This window comes from Procambarus clarkii, chromosome 4 (genome assembly GCF_040958095.1).
Source record: "Procambarus clarkii isolate CNS0578487 chromosome 4, FALCON_Pclarkii_2.0, whole genome shotgun sequence".
NCBI lineage: Eukaryota > Metazoa > Arthropoda > Malacostraca > Decapoda > Cambaridae > Procambarus > Procambarus clarkii.
In genome coordinates this window covers 23,253,690-23,272,571 of record NC_091153.1, presented here as the reverse complement: position 1 = coordinate 23,272,571, position 18,882 = coordinate 23,253,690, and the positions used below count along the sequence as shown (strand labels likewise).

Here is an 18,882-nt window from a genome sequence, read left to right as displayed (position 1 = left end):
AATCCTTAACTGTAGCCTCTGTTCACCCAACAGTAAAATGGGTACCTGGTTGTTAAACGATTTGGTGGGTCGTATTCCAGGGAACATGGGGTTAAGAACTTGCCCGAAACGCTATGCTTGCTAGTGGCTGTACAAGAATGATTACAGAGCCGCTGAAACTACTCAAGGCTACCCCATGAACAAAATGTAAAACCTGAAAGCCTATGACTAGCCCCCACAGGCCGCATTCATCACCTGGACTTTGCAACACCAGCTAAAATGCTACATTACTGTTGTTGTTAGTCAACTTGGCATAAAGTTTTCCGGACTGGATGGATCTGTTGAAAATTAAGGAGCTTTTCAGGATTTTGTCACAATACAATTTTTTTTTTTAGTGGGCATTGTGTCTGTATTTGTCCTCGTGGCTTTGGCTGTGTGGCTGTTTTTGTCCTCGTGGCTGTTTTGTCCTCGTGGCTGTTTTGTCCTCGTGGCTGTTTTTGTCCTCGTGGCTGTTTTGTCCTCGTGGCTGTTTTGTCCTCGTGGCTGTTCTTGTCCTCGTGGCTGTTTTTGTCCTCGTGGCTGTTTTGGTTTTGTTAGGTTTAGTTAGGTTACGTCAGGTTTGGTTACCTTTGCTAAAGTTTGGCTATTTTAGATTTGGTTAAGTTTTGGTTACGTTATGGTTAGGTTTGGCTGAGTTAAGTTAGGTTTGGTTAAGTTTGCTTGAGCGCTGCTGGCTGACATTTTCTTCATCATTCTATCCAATTTCTGTATCCAATACGGCAACGGATGTCGTATTCGCATCTTAAGAAAACCGACGCGGTAGATCGTACAGTCTGAATTGCATACAGCTGCGACGTCGCATATATACGACGTCGTAACTCTGCGCGTCTTTCATGCCTGCTACGGATACATTATTTTTCTTGTTGTGACCGCTGTATCAGGAGGTCGTTATATCCATAATAGTAGTAGCGGGCATATATCAGTTTCAGGAGACTGTGGACTTGCGCTTTGGAGTGACCTCTCCAGGGCGCATAGCCTGGGCAGGTTGATATGGGGGAGAAGCTGTCACCCATGCAGCAGGTCCCCCCTTCTCCGTAATACTGCATAGTATTACTGAAGACGGCGCCGGCGGCTGCAGCACCAGTTAGTTGGGAAAGCTAAGCTGATGATGAGAAAATGTCAAGGCAGCTTAATGGGTTCGAACCCCGGACACGAGAAATGTGGCATTTCTCGTTAACATAAAGCATGTGTAATCTTATATATGATAAGTTGCATAATAATTATCAAACACCTGACGCGACAAATGCAACCTATTCTCCTGTTTATATAGTACATTTTGTAACTATCTGGACCATTGTACATATTGACGTGATAGACTATTAGATATTTGGTACTAAATTTCGTACTATTCACTTTATTATGGCCCGAAAAAAAAGCTAAAACCCGAACTTAAATATTCCTATGCATATATATATATATATATATATATATATATATATATATATATATATATAGTGTGTGTGTACAATATTATAGGCTTTAGCGTATATTAGGCCTAGGATGGTTAAGTTAGGATTAGCAACCTAAATACAAAACCTTTTCCAGTTTGTCCAAATTCAATAGTACCAACTTCTACATTGTGATAGTTTATGACGTCATAATATGTAGGAGGGTCCACAGCGTTACTATAAGTACTATCTAAGCTGGAGGACGGGCTGGGGGCAGTGAGTCTAGGAACGATGCCACGAAAACCAACCTTTATCCTTCAATGGTACTTGGCTTGGTGTGGCTTCCAGGCTTGGTGTGGCTTACCAGGCTTGGTGGGGCTTAACAGGCTTGGTGTGGCTTACCAGGCTTGGTGGGGCTTACCAGGCTTTGTGGGGCTTACCAGGCTTGATGGGGCTTACCAGACTTTGTGGGGCTTACCAGGCTTGGTGTGGCTTCCAGGCTTGGTGTGGCTTACCAGGCTTGATGGGGCTTACCAGACTTTGTGGGGCTTACCAGGCTTGGTGGGGCTTACCAGGCTTTGTGGGACTTACCAGGCTTGATGGGGCTTACCAGACTTTGTGGGGCTTACCAGGCTTGGTGGGGCTTACCAGACTTTGTGGGGCTTACCAGGCTTGGTGGGGCTTACCAGGCTTGGTGTGGCTTACCAGACTTTGTGGGGCTTACCAGGCTTGGTGGGGCTTACCAGACTTTGTGGGGCTTACCAGGCTTGGTGGGGCTTACCAGGCTTGGTGTGGCTTACCAGGCTTTGTGGGGCTTACCAGGCTTTGTGGGGCTTACCAGGCTTGGTGGGGCTTACCAGGCTTGGTGGGGCTTACCAGGCTTGGTGGGGCTTACCAGGCTTGGTGGGGCTTACCAGGCTTGGTGGGGCTTACCAGGCTTGGTGGGGCTTACCAGGCTTGGTGGGGCTTACCAGGCTTGGTGTGCTTTACCAGGCTTGGTGTGGCTTACCAGGCTTGGTGTGGTTTTCCAGGCTTGGTGTGGTTTACCAGGCTTGGTGTAGCTTACCAGGCTTGGTGTGGCTTACCAGGCTCGGTGTGGCTTACCTGGCTTGGTGTGGCTTACCAGGCTTGGTGTGGCTTACCAGGCTTGGTGTGGCTTACCAGGCTTGGTGTGGCTTACCAGGCTTGGTGGGGCTTCGCCTACGTTTACTGGGATTCTGCTGGGTTAGTTTGGACTCACCAGGGTCCGCTTGGCTTCGCCTGGGTTCACTGCGACTCACCAAGATGGGTAGGGGGGGCAGGTAACTCTCTTGAGGCAACAAAGCCCTTCTGTGTTAACCTTAGAATACTTTGGACTGCCTGGATTACCTGCCATCTTTAACGATAATATGTTTCTTCGTCTTGAGAAGAACCAATGTTCCCGCCCTCCTGTTGGTCTCCTGGTGCGCGCTCTCGCCCAAATGTGCCGTTGTGATGGGTCGCATTTCTCACTACAACATTACATTATTTACCTTCATGTACCTACACCAAGTAAATACTTTACAGTATTATGTTCTCCAATTAAGAAAATGTCGGTTGGCTATGTTAGAACTAGAGCTTAGTTGGTCTCACACTCCCACACCTGTTGCCCGGATATAGCGGTAAAGAACAAAGGTGTAGCGAGTGTTGGGGAAATGATAAACAAATTCTGATCCGTTTCTATAAAAATCAATTAATCTAAAATTGTGCTCAGAAAGGATTCGAGTGCGACCTTTGGGTCTTGGAATGTATATCAGGACTTGTTGAGGCAGTGGGGGATGCTGGCGGGTGCCTGGAGGTCTTGTGCCCGTCTCAGCTTCTCCATGTTCTCCAGCAGGAGGGTGTTGGAGGGCTCGTGCCCGTGCGCCGTCAGGTAGTGTCTCCAGGCGCGGGTGTAGTCGCCCTGGCCGGGGAAGAGAGAGAGGAGCAGCATTAGGATTTACGCTTGGAAATGCTAATGATTTTTGTTTTCCCTGTTTCTTATAAGTGATGGTAGAGACGATACCTACAACCTCACTGTGCGACGGAGGAGACTAGTGAAGATAAGTTCTTTATTGGTCTAGGAACCACAAACACGAGAATGATCTAGCCAGGTGCAGTGTAAGTAGTATTTACTAGATACACAAATGTTTAGTGTCTGGTTATTTAATAGTTGTAAGATTAATAATAATTTGATATCTTCATAATATTTATACTTTCTCTAATGCTTCTCAAGACGTACATAATTTACTCTCTTACAGCCGGTCCAAAATTTTTAGTTAAAATATAGATTCTTGACTGGAGTGTTGCCCAATAGCTTAGGAATTGATTAAATAGGGCGAGCCGTGACTGGTGTGTGCTAGTGATGGATGGGAGTGGCCTGGGGAGCCAGGCATACCTCTCGGTTCCTCAGTGGCTGAGAGCGTAAGGTGTTCCCCTTGGCGCCTTAACCCCAGCGCAGGTGAATGTAAAGAACCCACAGTACAGTAAATGAACTCTTGAGAGAACCTTGAAGGTTCATCAGTTCTGCCATAAGTCATCATCATATCACAACTCCTTATACGGTGGCATAAAAGTAATAACCTGAGAAGCGGGTTTAATGAGGCATAGCATTACTAAAGCTTACTTTGAGTCACGTTAAACAAACAGACTCTATACCACACCTTACTGCCAATATGGAGATATAAACAGTGTTAAGGGAGCCAGTGGTGGGAAGAAAGTTTGACATGAACATTATTACGAGTTGAAGAGGGAAGTGGAACAGACCTTAGCGTGGTAGAGGGCCCCCAGGTTGATGTGCGGGTGGGTGAGCGTCGGTTCCAACTCCACTGCTAGCAGGTAACTCTGCCAGAACATAATATAGTGTACATGTACCCTGGTGTAGTATTTCCTCTTGCAGTATGTGTCACTTCTTGACGTATTTCATTGTTAACTTATTATTACCGTCGGATACCTTTATACAATTTTGGTAACTGTGAGAAACTGTTGCAGAGTCCTAATAATGCTCACGGTATGAAAGATCTTACCTGGGCGGCCTCATCTACATTATGTCTGTCGTTGAGGAGGTCTCCATAGTGGGCGTGGAGACGGGCGCAGAGGTAGGGCGGCCTCGAGCAGTTGTGGGCGGCTTGTTGGGCGAGAGTGAAAGCGTCTTGGGTGCGGTTGGTGTGGGTGTAGAGGAGGGAGAGGTGGAAGAGCGCCTCCTGGTGGCCGGGGGACTGGTCGAGCACCTTCTGCAGCAGCTCTTCGCTCTCCAGGTAGCTCCTCTGCTGAAGCTTCACCCGCGCCTGCGTCAGGAGAGAGGAGGTAGCGAGAATCAGGGGCCAGATTCACGAAGCAGTTAGGCAAGCACTTACGAACCTGTACATCTTTTCTCAATCTTTGGAGGCTTTGTTTACAATTATTAAGCAGTTAATGAGCTCCGAAGCACCAGGAGGCTGTTTATAACAATAACAACAGTTGATTGGGAAGTTTTCATGCTTGTAAACTGTTTAATAAATGTAACCAAAGCCGTCAAAGATTGAGGAAAGATGTACACGTTCGTAAGTACTTGCGTATCTGCTTGGTGAATCTGGCCCCAGGATGACAAGCATTGGTCGCCATGCACCACCAAGGGGCTCACATCTACGTATAATCCGTCGGTAACTTTAGTTTAAAGTTTACGCGCCAGTATCCGCCTCCACGTTTTATTGTGTAACAACGCAAGACATTTATTTTGTCAGGAAACAGGCTCGGGGCCATAAAAGTTTGACGAGATTGACAGGTAAGACGGCGAGTCAGGCCAAACGTGACCTCCTGTCAAGGCCACACGTGACCTCCTGTCAAGGCCACACGTGACCTCCTGTCAAGGCCACACGTGACCTCCTGTCAAGGCCACACGTAGCTTTCTGTCATAACTCACAAGCGGAGATGACAGAATTATGCCTCTGACTGAAGAAAAAGACCGCGTAATATGACATATTTGTGTGACAGAATGTTTGTTTATATAGACGTGCTCACCTAGACGTGCTCACCTAGACGTGCTCACCTAGATGTGCTCACATGGATGTGAACATATCAAGGTGAACACAATCCTAACCCTCGTCCATTGAACATTGTTTTAGTTCAGTGCTTTGATTCAGTTGCACACGCATCCGTAGATAATTAATTGAGTTAGATAAATACCGAACTTTGTGGTTAAATACAGGTGGGTACAAGACCATGGCAGAGTGCCATGGTGGTTGTGGCTGGGAGCCAATAGGAAGGCGTGTAGGCGTGTAGGCATCTGTTCCTATATACTCGGGAAGCGCCTGATTTCACAATTCACAATCCGTGCGCATTACCCGAGGCGCTCCGTGTTTACACAACATCTGCAAGATTTACAACCAATATTAAGCAAACGTTTAAGGTTTCCTTTGAAAATCTTTATTTTGGGAAGTTTAAATATTGTATGTTATTGGAGCTTGAAATACGATAGAGAAGTGTTCAGATTATTAACAAGAAAAACAAATTAAAGACCAGCCAGTTACGTGCTTAAAAATAGCATTTTTAATTATTAAACTTGCATTGAATGCATTCATAGCCTCTCGGTATTGAGTCTTCTTCAGAGAAAAACGCGAACTAATTTTTATTTAAAAAGGTTAATACCGTATTTGCTGGCGGATACGACGCACGTTTTTCAACCATCTGACGAATCTATTGTATTTACACCATTGTATTTGCAACGAATATATATATTGTATTTACATGATCAAAAAAATCACACATTCCCTCCAGCCAAACTCTCCACCTGAACCTAACTTTTTAATAAATTTTTAAAACCTACTATATTATATTTTCCATGGAATTTTTTTGCAAAATGAGTTAATCTTACGCGCCGGCAGACGCGGTACTTCCCAGCTGGTTTTGAAAGCTGAAATTCTAGCCACAATTCAGGGGTGATGGTGGAGAAGGTCAGAGGTGGGTCTTTACGCTCGCGGCGGGCTCACGCTCGCGGCGGGCTCACGCTCGCGGCGGGCTCACGCTCGCGGCGGGCTCACGCTCGCGGCGGGCTGACGCTCGCGGCGGGCTCACGCCCGCTGGAATTACACAGTCGTTGTGAGTCATGTTTGATAGGAATTGCTTTCATTTTGACCAAATATGACGTCTAAAGAATTCACTAAGGTTAAGCGTAAGACGAATATGTTATTATGTGAGAGTAGACACATAGAGAGAAAGAGAGAAAGAGAGAAAGAGAGAAAGAGAGAAGCAGAGACAAAGAGACAGAGATAGAGATACAGTCACAGACACACACACACACACACACACACACACACACACACACACACACACACACACACACACACACATTCATCACTGGTGGGACGCGAACAAGGGGACACAGGTGGAAACTGAGTACCCAAATGAGCCACAGGAACGTTAGAAAGAACTTTTTCAGTGTCAGAGTAATTAACAGGTGGAATGCACTAGGCAGTGATGTGGTGGAGGCTGACTCCATACACAGTTTTAAATGTAGATATGATAAAGCCCAATAGGCTCAGGAATCTGTACACCAGTTGATTGACAGTTGAGAGGTGGGACCAAAGAGCCAGAGTTCAACCCCCGCAAACACAACTAGGTGAGTACACACACTTTTTTCCCGGCCTAGGCGGAAACAGATGGGCAGAGTTTCTTTCACACTGGTGCCCCCGTTACCATAGCGGTAATTAGGTTCCTGGGAGTTAAACAGCTGCTACGAGCTGCTTCCTGTGTGTTTTACCTAAGTGTTTTTACCTAAGTGTAGTTACAGGATGAGAGCTACGCTCGTGGTGTCCCGTCTTCCCAGCACTCTTTGTCATATAACGCTTTGAAACTACTGACGATCTTGGCCTCCACCACCTTCTCCCCTAACTTGTTCCAACCGTCTACCACTCTGTTTGCGAAAGTGAATTTTCTTATATTTCTTCGGGATCTGTGTTTAGCTAGTTTAAATCTATGACCTCTTGTTCTTAAAGTTCCAGGTCTCAGGAAATCGTCCCTATCGATTTTATCAATTCCTGTTACTATTTTGTATGTAGTGATCATATCACCTCTTTTTCTTCTGTCTTCTAGTTTTGGCATATTTAATGCCTCTAACCTCTCCTCGTAGCTCTTGCTTTTCAGTTCTGGGAGCCACTCAGTAGCGTGTCTTTGCACCTTTTCCAGTTTGTTGATGTGCTTCTTAAGATATGGGCACCACACAACCGCTGCATATTCTAGCTTTGGCCTAACAAAAGTCGTGAACCATTTCCAAAGTATATCGCCATCCATGTATTTAAAAGCAATTCTGAAGTTAGAAAGCGTGGCATAGGCTCCTCGCACAATATTCTTTATGTGGTCCTAAGGTGATAGTTTTCTATCTAGAACCACCCCTAGATCTCTTTCTTTATCAGAAGTCTTTAAAGATTTCTCACATAATATATAGGTTGTGTGGGGTCTATGTTCTCCTATTCCACATTCCATAACATGGCATTTATTGACATTAAATTCCACTTGCTAAGTGGTGCTCCATATACTTAGGAGGTTTATTAGAAGGATAAGAAGGATAATCATATCCTTCCTATTATCTTAGCATCATCAGTGCTAAATCTTCCTAACTGTGTGTGTGTGTGTATGTATGTGTGTTAGAGAGAAATATATGTAGTAGATATAATAGAGGAAAAATATATTAGTTAGAAAAGCGGGGTTCAAAACCTAATAGCTCGATTCTGCAGGCACAAAAATTTTTTTGTGCCTTTATCATATATTTCACAAAACTTGACATACATCTAATTCACTTCCGTGCCTAGCAACAAGTCTGTCCGATTATACTCACTAATTTATTTTCTAAGATTGCCATAATGTTCTCTCCTAAAGTCAGGTTTTTCAATTGCATCAACCTTCTTATTTTCTTCCAGATTATAATGCATTGCATACTTTATTCCCAAAAAGACATGGTCACTTTTACTACACTTTTATTTTGTCCAGGTCATCTTGAAGGGCATGACAATCATCTAAGTTTCTTATCCTTCCTATTATCTTAGCATCATCAGTGCTAAATCTCCCTAACAGTGTGTGTGTGTGTGTGTTAGAGAGAAATATATGTAGTAGACATAATAGAGGAAAAATATATTGGTTAGAAAAGCGGGGTTCAAAACACTAATAGCTCGATTCTGAAGGCACAAATAGTAAATACAAATCAAAACTACACACCAGTGGGTGAAACAGAAGGCGGGTTAACTCACCAGGTACACGGTGGAGGAGAGCATGTGGGGATGGCGGGTGAGGACGCTGGTGAAGGTAGATTCCGCCTCCTCCAGGCGACCAGTGTTGAGATACAGCTTTCCTAGACTCTCCTCGATCTCCGCCTCCCAGGCCACCGCTAGCGCCCTGTACAAGGCCCCACCATCATCATCATCATCCAGGGGTGAGAGAAAGGTAGAGACGTAGAGACTGGTAGTGTGGGAGGTGGTAGTAGTAGTGGTGGTATTGTGGAGATCAGCAGTCGCTGCTCTGCTAGTTATTCTTTGGCGATTATGGTTGTGAGATGAAGGTAATCAGTGCGGGTTTTGAACGTGTTGCCTGATTGACTGCGGGTTGGAGGTAAGTCTGTTTCTCTGTGAACACATTGAGAGAGATTGAGGGAGAAGCGGCGGAGACAGACGTTTCTTTCCAGGACGGGGGACAGACGCGAGAGGCAGGGTCATCTCCCTAACATTTAAATGAAACAGTGAATAGGAGAGAACTTCACCCTGTCCCAATAGTTTGTATCTCCCTTCCTCCCTTCCCTACAGTCTGTATCTCCCTACCTCTCTTCCCTATAGTCTGTATCTCCCTACCACCCTTCCCTACAGTCTGTATCTCCCTTCCCTACAGTCTGTAACTCCCTACCACCCTTCCCTACAGTCTGTATCTCCCTTCCCTACAGTCTGTAACTCCCTTCCACCCTTCCCTACAGTCTGTATCTCCCTTACCTACAGTCTGTAACTCCCTACCACCCTTCCCTACAGTCTGTATCTCCCTACCTCCCTTCCCTATAGTCTGTATCTCCCTTCCTCCCTTCCCAACAATCTGTATCTCCCTTCCTCCCTTCCCTACAGTCTGTATCTCCCTACCTCTCTTCCCTACAGTCTGTATCTCCCTTCCTTCCTTCCCTACAGTCTGTATCTCCCTACCTCTCTTCCCTATAGTCTGAATCTCCCTACCACCCTTCCCTACAGTCTGTATCTCCCTTCCCTACAGTCTGTATCTCCCTTCCTCCCTTCCCTACAGTCTGTATCTCCCTTCCCTACAGTCTGTATCTCCCTTCCTCCCTTCCCTACAGTCTGTATCTCCCTACCACCCTTCCCTATAGTCTGTATCTCCCTACCACCCTTCCCTACAGTCTGTATCTCCCTACCACCCTTCCCTATAGTCTGTATCTCCCTACCACCCTTCCCTACAGTCTGTATCTCCCTTCCCTACAGTCTGTATCTCCCTCCCTTCCCTACAGTCTGTATCTCCCTACCTCTCTTCCCTATAGTCTGTATCTCCCTACCACCCTTCCCTACAGTCTGTATCTCCCTTCCCTACAGTCTGTAACTCCCTACCACCCTTCCCTACAGTCTGTATCTCCCTACGACCCTTCCCTACAGTCTGTATCTCCCTACCACCCTTCCCTACAGACTGTATCTCCCTTCCCTACAGTCTGTAACTCCCTACCACCCTTCCCTACAGTCTGTATCTTCCTACGACCCTTCCCTACAGTCTGTATCTCCCTTCCCTACAGTCTGTAACTCCCTACCACCCTTCCCTACAGTCTGTATCTCCCTCCCTTCCCTACAGTCTGTATCTCTCTTCCCTACAGTCTGTATCTCCCTCCCTTTTCTAAAGTCTGTATCTCTCTTCCCTACAGTCTGTATCTCCCTACCTCCCTTCCCTACAGTCTGTATCTCCCTTCCTCCCTTCCCTACAGTCTGTATCTCCCTACCACCCTTCCCTACAATCTGTATCTCCCTTCCTCCCTTCCCTACAGTCTGTATCTCCCTTCCTCCCTTCCCTACAGTCTGTATCTCCCTTCCCTACAGTCTGTATCTCCCTACCACCCTTCCCTACAGTCTGTATCTCCCTACCTCCCTTCCCTACAGTCTGTATCTCCCTACCACCCTTCCCTACAGTCTGTATCTCCCTACCACCCTTCCCTACAGTCTGTATCTCCCTACCTCCCTTCCCTACAGTCTGAATCTCCCTTCCTCCCTTCTCTACAGTCTGTATCTCCCTACCACCCTTCCCTACAGTCTGTATCTTCCTACCTCCCTTCCCTACAGTCTGTATCTCCCTACCACCCTTCTCTACAGTCTGTATCTCCCTACCACCCTTCCCTACAGTCTGTATCTTCCTACCTCCCTTCCCTACAGTCTGTATCTTCCTAATTCTCTTCCCTACAGTCTGTATCTCCCTACCACCCTTCCCTACAGTCTGTATCTCCCTACCTCCTTTCCCTAGAGTCTGTATCTCCCTCCCTCCCTTCCCTACAGTCTGTATCTCCCTACCTCCCTTCCCTACAGTCTATCTCCCTACCTCCCTTCCCTACAGTCTGTATCTCCCTACCTCCCTTCCCTACAGTCTGTATCTCCCTAATTCTTTTCCCTAGAGTCTGTATCTCACTTCCACCCTTCCCCTACTGTCTGTATCCCCCTACCTCTCTTTCCTACAGTCTGTATCTCCCTAATTCTTTTCCCAAGAGTCTGTATCCCCCTTCCTCCCTTCCCTACAGTCTGTATCTCCCTACCACCCTCCCCTAAAGTCTGTATCTCCCTACTACCCTTCTCTACAGTCTGTATCTCCCTACCATCCTTCCCTACAGTCTGTATCTCCCTCCCTCCCTTCCCTACAGTCTGTATCTCCCTCCCTTACCTATAGCCTGTATTTCCTTCTCTTCCTTCTGATGGGATGTATCATTGTCTAAACATAATGTTCACCGTTCAAGAATGGCTTCCATGTAAGTTTGTGTTCAGTGTTACGTAAGGAACTGAGGTCCTTAATGTGGAGACGTGTTTTCAGGCTAAGCAAGTTTTCCTGGCGTGGCCCCCATCATAAATTGGCTAGAGAAACGATTTAGAAACTGTTTGTAGATTGATAGATTGATAGATTGCTTGTAGAGAATTAGTCAAAATATTAACCCAACCGGCACGTATGAAGCGACAATGTTTTGAAGTGTCTTGGAGACGAATAGACAAATAAGTTACGACTTATCAAGCCGTAACTTGATAAGTGTTCGTATCATATGTGTGGGTTGGGATTTTGTTGTCTCTCTCGTTTTAATATATTGATTCATATATATATGTCGTACCTAGTAGCCAGAACGCACTTCTCAGCCGACTATGCAAGGCCCGATTTGCCTAATAAGCCAAGTTTTCATGAATTAATTGTTTTTCGACTACCTAACCTACCTAACCTAACCTAACCTAACCTAACTTTTTTGGCTACGTAACCTAACCTAACCTATAAAGATAGGTTAGGTTAGGTAGTGTTGGTTAGGTTCGGTCCTATATCTACGATAATTTTAACTCCACTAAAAAAATTGACCTCATACATAATGAAATGGGTGGCTTTATCATTTCATAAGAAAAAAATTAGAGAAAATATATTAATTCATGAAAACTTGGCTTATTAGGCAAATCGGGCCTTGCATAGCAGGCCGAGTACGACGTTCTAGCTACTAGGTACAACATATATATATATATATATATATATATATATATATATATATATATATATATATATATGTCGTACCTAATAGCCAGAACGCACTTCTCAGCCTACTATTCAAGGCCCGATTTGCCTAATAAGCCAAGTTTCCATGAATTAATGTTTTTTCGTCTACCTAACCTAACCTAACCTAGCTTTTTTTGGCTACCTAACCTAACCTTACCTATAAATATAGCTTAGGTTAGGTTAGGTAGGGTTGGTTAGGTTCGGTCATATATCTACGTTAATTTTAACTCCAATAAAAAAAATTGACCTCATACATAGAGAAAAGGGTTGCTTTATCATTTCATAAGAAAAAAATTATAGTAAATATATTAATTCAGGAAAACTTGGCTTATTAGGCAAATCGGGCCTTGAATAGTAGGCTGAGAAGTGAGTTCTGGCTACTAGGTACGACATATATATATATATATATATATATATATATATATATATATATATATATATATATATATATATATATATATATATATATATATATATATATATATATATATATTTTAGACCTACTATAGCTCACTAAAAGTAATACTGAAATAAAGAAAGGGATGAGAAGGGCGTGCGGGCGTACCTCTTGTAAAGCATCTCGGCCTGATTGTTGTTGTGTAGAGTGAGCATGAGTGTGGCGGTGTTGACCAGCGCCACGGTGTGCTCCGGGTCCAGCCTCAGGGCCGCCTCGTAGTGCCGCAGTGTCGCTTCCCGACGACCTGAAACACGGACATGATGTGGCTCTCAGTGCCACCTTGTGCCACTCATCACACAAGTGTGGTATAATGTGTGTATTATGGGGCCTTCGACCTGTTACTCACTTGGGTCTGTTACTCACTTAGGTCTGTTACTCACTTGGGACTGTTACTCACTTGGGACTGTTACTCACCTGGGTCTGTTACTCACTTGGGTCTGTTACTCGGGTCTGTTACTCACTTGGGTCTGTTACTCACCTGGGTCTGTTATTCACTTGGGTCTGTTACTCACTTGGGTCTGTTACTCACTTGGGTCTGTTACTTGGGTCTGTTACTCACTTGGGACTGTTACTCACTTGGGGCTGTTACTCGCCTGGGTCTGTTACTCACCTGGGTCTGTTACTCACCTGGGTCTGTTACTCGCCTGGGTCTGTTACTCACCTGGGTCTGTTACTCGCCTGGGTCTGTTACTCGCTTGGGTCTGTTACTCGCCTGGGTCTGTTACTCGCTTGGGTCTGTTACTCGCCTGGGTCTGTTACTCACCTGGGTCTGTTACTCGCCTGGGTCTGTTACTCGCTTGGGTCTGTTACTCACCTGGGTCTGTTACTCACCTGGGTCTGTTACTCACCTGGGTCTGTTACTCACTTGGGTCTGTTACTCGCCTGGGTCTGTTACTCACCTGGCTCTGTTACTCGCCTGGGTCTGTTACTCGCCTGGGTCTGTTACTCCCCTGGGTCTGTTACTCCCCTGGGTCTGTTACTCACTGGGTTCTGTTACTCACGTGGGTCTGTTACTCACCTGGGTCTGTTACTCACCTGGGTCTGTTATACTCACCTGTAAAGTTATTTGTGAATTGGGGTGTGGTTGGCGCAGGCGCACTTTGAACTATGTTCCTAGGCGATGTTCTCTTTTTGTTCTAGACACTTAAGAGAGAGAGATTGCACGCGCCTGAGAGGATCGCAGACGGCGAACGTCTTAGTAGGTCTAAGATGTTGATCATGAAGTCATCGCCCGGCTGATGGGTCGATCCTGTCCCTTTCAAATTCAATCCCGTAATCTGACAATTTGGCTGAGTCTCTCTCTCTCTCTCTCTCTCTCTCTCTCTCTCTCTCTCCCATGATAATCTTGCAGCAATTTTGGGAGAATGAGATTTACCCGAGACTCGTTTTTATTTAATTTCTGAAGCAAAATGAAGATTCCTATTTTGCGAGGCGTGTACGAGTCTTAAGTGGCTCGGATATTGCCCCAGCGTCTTTAAGAGTCCCTCCGTGAATGGCACGATGGTAGCATATATAATGGATACCTTGCTGTGCAAATATTGAAGAAAAAACTAACATTGTAAGGTGGAACTGGGTAAATATTTCGACCCCTCTACTCTTATCTTGTTCTACTAATTCGTTAAAATTTATCATGCTGAAAGATGTGCATAACTTGATAGTTTCATGCATAAATAAGTAAGAAAATAATAGAGCAACTCCGTTATTTTCAGTTATTATGTTATGGTACATTATTATGTGTTAATATGGTTCACTATTTTCGGTTAATATGGTTCATGTTATAAAAGTGTATATACGCGAGCCTCGTATTGGAGGAGCTTGTAATAATCAGTTTATATCGGCGGGAGATAGTCATTATGTATCAGTCATAATAACGTAGTAGTTCTTAAGCAATCTTAAGAGAGAATGTGACTTCTGGAGGAGGTTGACGTCACACGCTCCTTCGTGTGACCTACAGCACACAACTGGGGAGTGAACCGAACTCATATACGACGTCCTTTTTTAGCTAAATAATATTATATATATATATATATATATATATATATATATATATATATATATATATATATATATATATATATATATATATTATACATATATATATATATATAATATATTTGTTTCATGGTGAACTAGTCTATTTTTTGAAGCCAGATTAGATATGTAATGGTTTAGCTAAATATTCAGCGTTAAAGAAAGGTTTAGTTCTTCCCGCAGCTTCTTGAGGTAAATTGGTGTGTTATTTGCCTTTTTGCGAACATTTTTGCGCTGGTTTTTGGCCTTAAATTCTTGCTAATCATGAGATCTTTTTTCGCATTTGCAATGTTTCAATTTCAACACTATCCAGCAGATATCTGGTAACTCTATCATCATTGCAGATGATGAGTCACAATAACGTTGCTGAAGATTAGATATCTTGATAATTCTCCAGGACGGACTTTATAAGTTCTTATTCTTTTCATATTTTTGGTTTGAGTGTGTGTCACTACCTAGTCTCGGACCCCTGCACTTACCAACATTTTTTAACCTTCTAAAGTTATTTCTTTCCTAACTTTTGTATTGTCTGCAAATATTGCTGCTCAATCCTGAACTTTAATAGTTTATATGTACAGTAAACAATAGGGGGTCTAGGATAAGGCCTTGTGGCACTCCACTTATAACTATTTCCCATTGTGACTGAAATCCATTTATACAACTCTTTTGTTTTGCTTTCAAATAATCGCGCCCTTATCCAACTTAGCATAGTTCTCCAGTACCACGAGTTTCTTCCAGTCACTCGTGAGACCCAGCATCAAAACCTTCGCTGAAGTCAAGGTACACAACGTGACAATTGGTACCACTGTCAACTGCCTCAAATATGCTGGAATATAATAAATGGAAATTCATGGAACATGAATTTCCCTTCACAGCCCTTTGTAAAGCCATGTTGAGACTCCCTTATCAATCTGTGTTTCACAAGTTGTACGTGAATATCTTTTCCGATTATGGATTCAAGCAGTTTTTCCAGAATATACGTTTAGCTAATTGGTCGATAATTCGATGGAAGTGATACTTTCCCCCTTTCCTGAAGACTGGTCCAACATTGACAACCTTCCGCGATTCCGTAGAGTTTAATGTCATTAAATATGAATGTCAAGGTCTCACTCAGTTCTTGTATGATCGTGGCAAATTTTTCATCTGAGCCTGAGGATTGGTTTGGCTTTCATTTCTCTATGTGAAATTACTTCCTCCTTATTAATGACTACAGTTCATGTGACCTTCCTCACCTCCTACATACATTGGCTCAGTTGTAATCAAGTTCCTCTCTAGCACGTACAGAAACATAGTACTTAGAATGCTACTTATTTCAGTGTCATTATCAGTTACATGACCTAACTTATTTTCTCCAAGGACCAGCCTTCTCTTTAGTCTTTGGCGTATCTGAAAGAAACCTTTGACATAGTTTAATTCCTTTTCCACTCAAAAATAGAAGAATTTTTCAGACGGACTCGTTTTAATTTTTAATAAAGACTAGATATTAGAAAACAAATATCCGTCTAAAGTCTTCAAAATTCTAAATCACAAAGTATTTACAAGAGTTAGATAACGGGCTCCCAAATTCCAGACAGCTTGAGCAGCTCGTTCATGATTCAGGATCACCTGTTCCCCGTGGACACCGAGCTTCTAACTTTCAGATTCTAAACCAATGCCTCTTCCAGGAGAGGAAAATGGTTAATCTCATTCCAGTTTCCAGAGGAGCGTATCCGTCATGACGTGAGCCGCTCGTTCCAGCTTTGTCGGTGTCTTTCACTGCGCAAATTTGATCGGAATATTTGGTCGTCTGGTCGCTACACGGTGTGAATGTCGTCTGGTCGCTGCACGGGGTGAATGTCGTCTGGTCGCTACACGGGGTGAATGTCGTCTGGTCGCTACACGGGGTGAGTGTCGTCTGGTCGCTACACGGGGTGAGTGTCGTCTGGTCGCTACACGGGGTGAATGTCGTCTGGTCGCTACACGGGGTGAGTGTCGTCTGGTCGCTACACGGGGTGAGTGTCGTCTGGTCGCTACACGGGGTGAGTGTCGTCTGGTCGCTACACGGGGTGAGTGTCGTCTGGTCGCTACACGGGGTGAGTGTCGTCTGGTCGCTACACGGGGTGAGTGTCGTCTGGTCGCTGCACGGGGTGAGTGTCGTCTGGTCGGTACACGGGGTGAGTGTCGTCTGGTCGCTACACGGGGTGAGTGTCGTCTGGTCGCTACACGGGGTGAGTGTCGTCTGGTCGCTACACGGGATGAGTGTCGTCTGGTCGCTACACGGGGTGAGTGTCGTCTGGTCGCTGCACGGGGTGAGTGTCGTCTGGTCGCTACACGGGGTGAGTGTCGTCTGGTCGCTACACGGGGTGAGTGTCATCTGGTCGCTACACGGGGTGAGTGTCGTCTGGTCGCTACACGGGGTGAGTGTCGTCTGGTCGCTACACGGGGTGAGTGTCGTCTGGTCGCTACACGGGGTGAGTGTCGTCTGGTCGCTACACGGGGTGAGTGTCGTCTGGTCGCTACACGGGGTGAGTGTCGTCTGGTCGCTACACGGGGTGAATGTCGTCTGGTCGCTACACGGGGTGAATGTCGTCTGGTCGCTACACGGGGTGAGTGTCGTCTGGTCGCTACACGGGGTGAGTGTCGTCTGGTCGCTACACGGGGTGAATGTCGTCTGGTCGCTACACGGGGTGAATGCAGTTCCTTCTATCAATTTGCCGCTCCGGAACAAATGTAATTGTTCTTCTTAACAAGAATCATGCTAACCCAACCAACCCACCTACCCCTATCGCGGCCGCTGCAAGGACAACGTGAATATTAGGATGCTTTAATTAATGTTCATTAACACGTTGTATTTTGAACGGATTGGTTGATTTCGTAAGGCATAAGACGTATTGGGGAGAGGAATGGTTGGTGAATGAACCTTTTACCCAAGACGAGCCACTATTTCCCCCCTCACTTTTTCCCCCCCCCCTACCCCTCAACTTTACCTTACCTTTCCGTTTACCCTCACCTTCCCCTCTTCCCTTCACCTTCCCCATTACCTTCCTTATCACCTTCCAAATGTGGGAATAATCATACGTCACCAGAGCTTTCATTAACGATCTTTGACTAGTTGATCCTCTCCTCCACAAGTGCCAGTCTCCGCCGCCTTGACGGTCTTCCCGTTGATGGGATTAAGCAGGCAGTGTGTAGCCTCCCTACCTCTTGACTCGCCATTACCAGGGAAACTGATATATGACTCTATTAGGATTGACTCTCAAAACAGAACGAGTGCACGTGGAGCAATTAGTGAGTAGGGGAAAATGCGACAAAACATGTTTCTTTCTCTCTTCCGCTGCTAACCATCCATCCTTACCCCCCCCCTCCTCTTCCACCGCACGTTCTTGCCAATACCCATCCCACTCAAAGCCCCTAATGAATGACCGTGAGACACAGGGCATCGGAAGGCCTCACTGATACAGAGTCTGTTCCAGTCCTTGGACTCAGGATGGAAATCGGAGGAAACGTCAGTTAAATTTGTTATATATCACTGAGGAGTTAAAGACTGTAGATGTTAGTGGTTTGATACCTGGGAAACCTGCCATTACCAGTGTATGTGTGTGTTTCGCCTCGGGGGCATGCGACTTGCAGGCTTAAGAATTTCATTCAGTCAAATGAAGACAGTGTGTTTTTTTTATAAATAAAATGTATACAAATTTAAATAGATATATTTCATACAAGATTATGTAAACCAAAAAGAGATGCATACTGTGTTCTGTGTCAGTTGTTGGCCTGAAGGTACTAAAGGCCATACGAATATAGGAAAACCAAAATTGAGAAGATTGTTGAAAATTTTAGTTATTGCCGAAAACTATGATGCATTTAAACCCCAATTGTATGAAAATATTGAAAATATTTTTAATGTGTGATATTCTTGTTCTGCAAGAACACTGGCTTAAACTTCGTGAATTTGAAAACTTCTTTAAATTTGTAGATGGGGCATTTACAGTGCCAGCCCTGAAATGTCGGAATTCAGGGCGTCGCACGTGGGTCTTCCACATCAAGTCCTGGAAGACCCTACGGCGGTTCTGCCATCCCGTGGCATAGCAACATGCAGGGTAAAGTATGTTGTTTATGCCATACCAGGGCGCATTACTGCTGGACTTGTGTTCTACAAGTATCCCACCGGTGGAGATGTGCACGATGCTAACCTCAAGGTGACAGGTGACCTAACCTCAAGGTGACAGGTGACTTAACCTCAAGGTGACAGGTGACCTAACC

The 18,882-nt window shown here is 44.9% G+C and overlaps 1 protein-coding gene across 1 annotated transcript in view; it reads right to left on the bottom strand.

Annotated features, from left to right (window-relative positions):
- Nucleotides 1–2,615: 2,615 nt before the first annotated feature.
- The window catches only part of LOC123749362 (protein O-mannosyl-transferase TMTC1-like), a 589,924-nt gene continuing 573,657 nt past the window's right edge, over nt 2,616–18,882 (bottom strand). The window contains 6 exon segments of the mRNA XM_069335441.1: nt 2,616–3,313; nt 3,316–3,348; nt 4,191–4,268; nt 4,451–4,711; nt 8,645–8,789; nt 12,721–12,856. Coding sequence (XP_069191542.1) covers nt 3,035–3,313; nt 3,316–3,348; nt 4,191–4,268; nt 4,451–4,711; nt 8,645–8,789; nt 12,721–12,856 — 932 coding nt within the window. The 3' untranslated portion in view covers nt 2,616–3,034.